At 41.8% G+C, this 7,500-nt stretch overlaps 2 protein-coding genes across 15 annotated transcripts in view; both read left to right on the top strand.

Moving 5' to 3' along the window:
* The window catches only part of LOC123504634, a 26,535-nt gene extending 23,991 nt beyond the window's left edge, over positions 1-2,544 (top strand). For 2 of the 4 annotated variants that reach the window (XM_045255346.1, XM_045255345.1), the window contains exon 2: positions 602-2,544. In XM_045255346.1, coding sequence (XP_045111281.1) covers positions 1,517-2,248 — 732 coding nt within the window. In that variant the 5' untranslated portion in view covers positions 602-1,516 and the 3' untranslated portion in view covers positions 2,249-2,544. Of the gene's footprint in view, positions 1-546 lie in introns of all 4 variants that reach the window. The other 2 variants (XR_006674899.1, XM_045255347.1) reach the window with 2 other exon arrangements.
* Positions 1-7,500, top strand: part of LOC123504632 (paxillin-like) — a 93,763-nt gene that overhangs the window by 26,869 nt on the left and 59,394 nt on the right. For 2 of the 11 annotated variants that reach the window (XM_045255332.1, XM_045255331.1), the window contains exon 1: positions 5,318-5,806. The exons of 4 other annotated variants lie outside the window; for them this stretch is intronic. In XM_045255332.1, coding sequence (XP_045111267.1) covers positions 5,392-5,806 — 415 coding nt within the window. In that variant the 5' untranslated portion in view covers positions 5,318-5,391. Of the gene's footprint in view, positions 1-5,309; positions 5,807-7,500 lie in introns of those variants that run through there. 5 more of the 11 variants (XM_045255325.1, XM_045255326.1, XM_045255327.1 and 2 more) reach the window with 5 other exon arrangements.

Genomic DNA, 7,500 nt, shown 5'->3' with positions numbered 1-7,500 from the left:
GCTGGTAGTGGTATCAATATTTGGAGGTTAAATGAAGTCATGAAAAGGGAAATGCAGAGAGTGATTAAAAATCTTGCATTATTTTGAGAGAAAAGTAAGACTATCTGTTAAAAAAGCGGAGAAAATAAAGAACTCAATATGTTTGTGTCAAACCATTATTAGAGTTTGGTGGGAAGAGCCAGACTTGAGAAATGTTGGATGTGTGACTGACCGTGGTGGTGGTGGCGGTGGTGATGGTGGTGGTATATACACTCGTATAGGGATGGAGAAGTAGCAGTACATAAAATGTTAGCAGGACTGCACTAGCGGGAACATATGTCGGGAGCGTGCCAGTGTGGAAGGGGGTGTGGCACGTGGCACGTAGTGGTAGGTGTTGAGGCGAGGCGGTGGTGGTGGGGGCGTGGCGACAGCTAGGCTTGGCAGTACGAGTGTACGATCGACTATGGCACTGACTTGTAAACAAAGGCCCCGTTTAGTGCCAGAATAAGGAAGTGGACGGCACTATTCAAGGAAATATATTAACTTTGTGAGTTTTTTGTGTACTAGGAGTGACAGTTTTCATATTAGCTGAGAGAAATTTTGAATTAAACACATCTTGCAGGAAGTCGTGAATAAAATGCCTGGAAAGAAAATGTGATAATTTGCAGTGGCATGTGACTATACTGATAATTTGTTAGAGGAAAAGAAAGAAAATAGATAAAAAAGGGAAAAAATACACGATTATCATTGAAAATAATCGTTCATTACGAAAATTTAAATATTTCGAGAATAACAGAAGGAAAATTTAAGTTAGAAAAATTGAATCGTGAAATAAAATAAAAGGTGTCCTTATCTTTTCTGTGACGGGAACAATGATTTGAGATAATAGAAAGTGTTAGAGTGAGAAAAGATTACAATCAGTGTCTAAAAGAAACTTGAAAGAAAAACCACTAAGAATAATGAAACGTCAAAAACAGTAAGAAACAAGAGAGAGAGAGAGAGAGAGAGAGAGAGAGAGAGAGAGAGAGAGAGAGTATAATTCAGTCACCGTGAAGTCATGTCCCAAATAAGAGTACTCGGAATCACACGTCCGATATAGATCAAGCCGGGAAAAAGAAAATAAGATAAATAGAGAAGGAAAGAGTAAAGGGAAGAGCAATCAAACAGAGAAGAAAGAAAGGACGATCAAATATAAAAGAAAAAAGTAGAAGATAATTTAACTGAGGAAGGAATTTGTACAGAGAAGAAAAGAAGGACAGTTTAGTAGAGAGGGAAGGGAGAAAGGAAGGCAATCCAAGAGACAGGAAGAGGAAGACAATCAAAGAAGATGGGAAGAAAAGAAAACCACTTAACAAAATTAAAGGGAGGACAATTTAATAAAGATAACAAATAAAGAAGAAAGGAGAAAGAGAGAGAAAAAAAAACATTTCTATATAAAAGAAGAAAAGAAAGGCAACCCAACAGTAAATAAAGGGAAGACAATCGAACAGAGTAATATTCAATACTTAGCAAGAGAGAGAAAAAAAAGTAAGAAAATATGGAGGTGAATGAAAAAGTTAAAGGGAACAGAGACGCGGGAGAAAGTCTTCCCTTGCAGTTTGGTGAGGCATCAGGAGAGAAGACAGAAGACACAGCAGAAAAGAATCAAGAAAAATCTTACCCCGCGCAAGAAAGAGATAATTTGGAAAATAAATCACAAGTACTCGTGCATGAGATCAAGATTGGTGAAGACAATCTGTATGACGAACACGAATCCAAAGAACGAAATAGAAAGAAATATATGAAGAATGAAAAGAAAGGTTTCAAGGTAGAAGAGATTACATGTTTACCCGGAGAAAAGAAGATAATAGAGGAGAAAATTGAGATTGAAGAAGTAATAAAGATTTACCTAGATGTCAATTCTGTTGAAGAAAACTGTAGTGCGACAAAAATTATTCAAAGGAAGAGAGATGACAGACAAAGTTTGAACATGGAGAAAGTAATTGACGAGAGACAGAGGCGAGACTTGACTGAAGTAAAAGAACATGTGGAAGAAACCGAAGAAGGAAGTGAGAGGGAGAATTTGAGAGAAAACCTCACCGGGGGGAAAGAAATGTTAGAAAACAGAATTGTAGTTCAAAGAGAAGAATTAAGATCTACTTGGGAGGAAGGAAGAGAGTTAAGTATGAAAATAGAGGGAGAGAAGGAGAGACGGTCACGAAAAGGGTGTTACATGAAATTGCAACTGAAGAAAGTGACTCAGATAAAAGAAACATGGAAGACAAATTAACGATGAGCCACTTTGAGAAGGAGGGAGGCACCGGCAAGAAGGGAAGAAAGGAAAAGAAAGTCACCTGGAATGAAAAAGAAGATGTAAAAAAATGGAAACAGGAGAGAGTTTTTGCTAGAGAAGCTGAAAAAGTTGACACAAAGAAAACGAAGAAGGGGAAAAAGGTTAAAGGAAGGATACTGAGGAAAACAGAAGAAGAGGAAAGGGAGGAAGAGATATCAAGACTAGATAAAGATGAGGAAAACACAAGAAACGAGGGAGATATAGAATATACACAAAAAGGAGCAACAGGTAATGAAATAACCAGAATGGAGATAGAAGAAGAAAGAACCAAGACTGAAGAAGAAAGGAAAGAAGAAGAAAATACAAAACGAGAAAAAGAAGAGAAAGAAAGAGAAGAAGAAGAGGAGAAAGCAAGAATGAAAAGAGAAAAGAAAGAAAGAGTTAGAAGAGAGAAGGAAGAAAAGAAAGGGCTAGAAGAGAAAGAGAAGAGGAAGAGAAAGCAAGAAAGAAGAGAGAAGAGGAAGGAAGAGTCAGAAGAGAAAAAGAAGAGGAAGAGAGAGCTAAAGAGAAAGAGAAGAGGAAGAAAGAGTTAGAATAGAGAAAGAAGAGGAGGACAGAGTTAGGAGAGAAAAAGAAGAGGAAGAAAGAGCAAGAAGAGAAAGAGAAGAGGAAGAAAGAGTTAGAAGAGAAAAGAAGAGTTAGAGAGAGAAGGAAAGAGAAAGAGAAGAGGAAGAAAGAGCAAGAATAGAGAAAAAAGAGGAAGACAGAGTTAGAGAGAGAGGAAGAGAAAGCTAAAGAAGAGGAAGAGAGAGCAAGAGAGAAAGAAGAAAGAAGAGGAAGAAAGAAAGAGAGATAGAGCTAGAGAGAAAGAGAAGAAAGAGTTAGAATAGAGAAGAAGAAGAGGAAGAAAGAGTTAGAAGAGAAAGAGAGAGAAGAGAAGAGAGAAGAGAAGAAGAGTTAAGAAGAGAAGAGAAGAGGAAGAAAGAAGAGAGGAGAGAGAAGTTAGGAAGAGAAAGAGAAAGCTAGAAGAAGAAGGAAGAGGAAGAACAAGAGAGAAGGAAGAAAGAAGAGGAAGAAAGAGATAGAAGAGAGAAGGAAGAAAGAGCTAGAAGAGAAAGAGAAGAGGAGGAGAAAGCAAAAAGATGAGAGAAGAAGAAGAAGAAAGAGTTAGAAGGGAGAAAGAAGAGGAAGAGAAAGCAAGAAGGAAGAGAGAAGAGGAAGAAAGAGTTAGGAGAGAAGAGAAGAGGAAGAGAAAGCAATAAAGAAGAGAGAAGAGGAAGAAAGAATTAGGAGAGAGAAAGAAGAGGAAGAGAAAGCTAGAAGAAGAAGGAAGAGGAAGAACAAGAGAGAAGGAAGAAAGAAGAGGAAGAAAGAGTTAGGAGAGAGAAGGAAGAAGAGAAGAAAGAGCAAGAAGAAAGAGAGAAGAGGAAGAGAAAGCAAGAAAGAAGAGAGAAGAAGAAAGAGTTAGGAGAGAAAGAGAAGAGGGAGAGAGAGCTAGAAGAAAGAGGGAAGAGGAAGAAAGAACAAGAATGAAGAATGAAAAGAAAGAACAAGCCAAAAGAGAAAGAGAAGCGGAAGAGAAAGGTAGAAGAAAGAGAAACGAAGAAGAGAGAGCTAAGAGCAAGAGAGAAGAGGAAGAAAGAGCCAAAAGAGAAAAGGAGGATTTAGAGAAAGCTTGGATGAATATATATGAAGTAGAGAAAGCCAGGAGAAAGAGAGAACAAGAAAGGAAAGAGAGAGAAGAAAAAGAGATAATAAGAAAGAAGGAAGAGGAGGAGGAGGAGATAGCTAAACGAAATAGAGAAGAGGAGGAGAAAATGAGAATAAACAGGAAGAAGAAGAGAAGGCAGAACAATTAAGAACGGAAAGAGATGAAGAAGAAGAAAGAATCAGAACACGAAAAGAAAATGATAAATGGATGATTAGGAAGAGAGAAGACAATTTAAAAGTTTTAATCGAAAAAGAAAAAATGGAGAGAAACACGAAACTGAGACAAAAAGATGAAGAGAGAGAAGAAAGAAGAATAATAGTGAGTGAAAGGGAAGACAATTTCCAAACCATAATCAGAACGGAGGCGAGAGAAAGAGACACCACACAACGAGAACAATATGAAGAGAGAGAAGAAAGGAGAAAGATACCGAGCGAGAGGGAGGAAGACCTGATCACAGTATGGAAGAAGAAGGAACAGCGAAACATATTGAGAATGCAGGAAGAGAGAGCAACACAGAGAATGGCATTTTTGAGAACCATTTGGAGAGAGGAGGAGGAAGAAGAGGCCAAGAGGAGAGAAGCAGAACTTAGGGAAATGTGGAGGAAGGAAGAAGAGGAGGAAGAAAGATTAAAGCGAGAGGAAGAGGAGGAGATAAGAATCAGGTCTAGAGTGGCGGATTTGAGAAGGATGTGGCTGAGAGAAGAGGAGAGGATTAGAATAGAGGAGGAAAAGAGAGCACAAAGAAGGAGAGAAGAAGAAGAGAGAGCAATAAGGAAAGCGAATTGAAGAAGAGGAAAGAGTGAGGAAAAGGGAGTCACAATTAAGAGAAATGTGGATAATAGAGGAGGAGAGAATCCGCAGAGAAGTGGAAGAGAGAGCACGTAAGAAGAGAGAAGAGGAAGAAAGGGCAAGACGGAAAAGAATAGAAGAAGAGGAAAGAGAAAAGAAGATGGAAGCCCAATTGAGAAACATGTGGCTTAGCGAGGAGGAAGTTAGATTCATGTGGAGAAGAGAGGAGAGGGAAAAGAGCGATAGGAGAAGGAAAGAAGAGAGAAGAAAGGAAGAGGAGGAGGCGAAGGTTAAAGAGAGAGAGGCTCGTGTAAGCGCTATGTGGCAGAGAGAGGAAGAATTAATGCTGCTGTGGAAGAGGGAAGAGGAAGAAAGTGCAAGGATAATGAAGGAGCATGAGGAGAAAATGAAGAGGAGGAAAGAGGAGGAGGATAAGATCAGGAGGAAAAGGGAAGAGGAGGAGAAGAGAGCCAGGGAAAGGGAGGAAGAGCTAAGAGACATGTGGAAGAGGGAAGAAGAACGAAAAGCAAAGTTGGAGAGGGAGGAAAAGGAAAGAATAGCGAGGAAAGCAAACGAAGAAAATGTGAGCAGAAAGAAAGAAGAAGAAACAAGGGCAAGAAAGAGAGAGCAACTGAGAATCATGTGGGAAAAGGAAGAAGAAGAGCGAATCCAGAAAAAAAGGGACGAGGTATTTAAAGCCAAGATGATTAGAGAAGAAGAGGACAGGAAAAGGGAGAAGGAAGAGGAGAAAGAGAGGGAAAAGAAACAAATGGAAGAAGAGGAGCGAGCCGTATTGATGCAGTTAGACGAAATAATCACCAAAATAAAAGAGGAGAAGAGAGAAAAGGAACGAGAACTATTACAGGAACAGGAAAGGAAAATAAGAGCCACGTGGAAGAGAAGAGAGAACAGGACACAGGTGATGGCGGTCAAGGAGTGGACCAAAGTGGAACAGCAGACGGAGAAAAGAGCGACAAGAGAGGACAAAGTGGACAAGCGCAGCAGGGAAGAGGACGACGCGTGGTGGTGGAAGAAACCTCACGACAACTACATAAGTGAGTGGATGAGACTGATATATATGGTACAAAGGCGGGAGGACAGAGACAGGTACACAGGGACTAGGGGATAGATGTATACTGGAATGGGAGGACAGAAACCCATTTTTTTTTATACCATGTGGGCTTTTCACGGGAGTTTATGGGCTAAAGGGGCTATTTTTTGTGGTACCTCCTATCTCAAAGCCCACCCGCTGGGAAATCGTTGCCCCGAGTGAGGAAGCTAACCTACACTCGGACCGTGGACAGGATTCGAACCCATGCGCTTGGAGACCCCTCGGAGGCATGGTTCCACTGTATCACGGGAGCTGGGAGGGGTGGGGAAGACAGGGAGGACAAATGAACTACATGATTTAGTCAGACGAGACACTCACTCTACGTAGGTGTGTGTGACTGTAGTGTAGTGTAGTGCATGAGGAAGGGAGTATGTGTGGTGCATGAGAGGGGCTGTGTAGGTCAATAGGGCTGTGTGTGCCGCATGACATATATCGTGTGTGGCGCATAGGAGTTGTGTATAGTTCATGTAGGCTGTGTGTGGTGCATGAGGGCTGTGTTTTTTGTGCATGAAAGGCTGTGTTTTGTGCATGAAGGCTGTGTGTGGTGCATGAGGGCTGTGTTTTGTGCATGAGAGGCTGTGTTTTGTGCATGAGAGGCTGTGTTTTGTGCATGAAGGCTGTGTGTGGTGCATGAGGGCTGTGTTTTGTGCATGAAGGCTGTGTGTGGTGCATGAGGGCTGTGTTTTGTGCATGTAGGCTGTGTGTGGTGCATGAGGGCTGTGTTTTGTGCATGAAGGCTGTGTGTGGTGCATGAGGGCTGTGTTTTGTGCATGTAGGCTGTGTGTGGTGCATGAGGGCTGTGTTTTGTGCATGAGAGGCTGTGTTTTGTGCATAAGAGAGGCTGTGTTTAGTGCATGAGAGGCTGTGTTTTGTGCATGAGGGCTGTGTTTCGTGCATAAGAGAGGCTGTGTTTTGTGCATGAGGGCTGTGTTTTGTGCATAAGAGAGGCTGTGTTTTGTGCATAAGAGAGGCTGTGTTTTGTGCATGAGAGGCTGTGTTTTGTGCATGAAGGCTGTGTGTGGTGCATAAGAGAGGCTGTGTTTTGTGCATAAGAGAGGCTGTGTTTTGTGCATAAGAGAGGCTGTGTTTGTGCATGAGAGGCTGTGTTTTGTGCATGAAGGCTGTGTGTGGTGCATAAGAGAGGCTGTGTTTTGTGCATAAGAGAGGCTGTGTTTTGTGCATAAGAGAGGCTGTGTTTTGTGCATAAGAGAGGCTGTGTTTTGTGCATGAGGGCTGTGTTTTGTGCATAAGAGAGGCTGTGTTTTGTGCATGAGAGGCTGTGTTTTGTGCATGAGAGGCTGTGTTTTGTGCATAAGAGAGGCTGTGTTTCGTGCATAAGAGAGGCTGTGTTTTGTGCATAAGAGAGGCTGTGTGTGATGCATGAGGGCTGTGTTTTGTGCATAAGAGAGGCTGTGTGTGGTGCATAACGGCTTTGTGTGGTGCATGACGGCTGTGTGGGGTGCATGAAAGGGGCTATGTGTAATGGATGAAGGGGCTGTGTGTGGTGGATGCAAGGGACTGTGTGTGTGTGTGGTGAATGAAAGGGGCTGTGTGTGGTGCATGATTCGGGCTGTTGGTGGCTAGACAGACAGGTAGTGGAGGTAGTGAGGAGTGAGGCAAGTGGTTGAGCCAGGATTG

The sequence above is a fragment of the Portunus trituberculatus genome, chromosome 16, assembly GCF_017591435.1.
Source record: "Portunus trituberculatus isolate SZX2019 chromosome 16, ASM1759143v1, whole genome shotgun sequence".
Classification (NCBI taxonomy): Eukaryota; Metazoa; Arthropoda; class Malacostraca; order Decapoda; family Portunidae; genus Portunus; species Portunus trituberculatus.
Note: the sequence above shows the minus strand (reverse complement) of the source record. Positions and strands in the feature narration are given on the sequence as shown.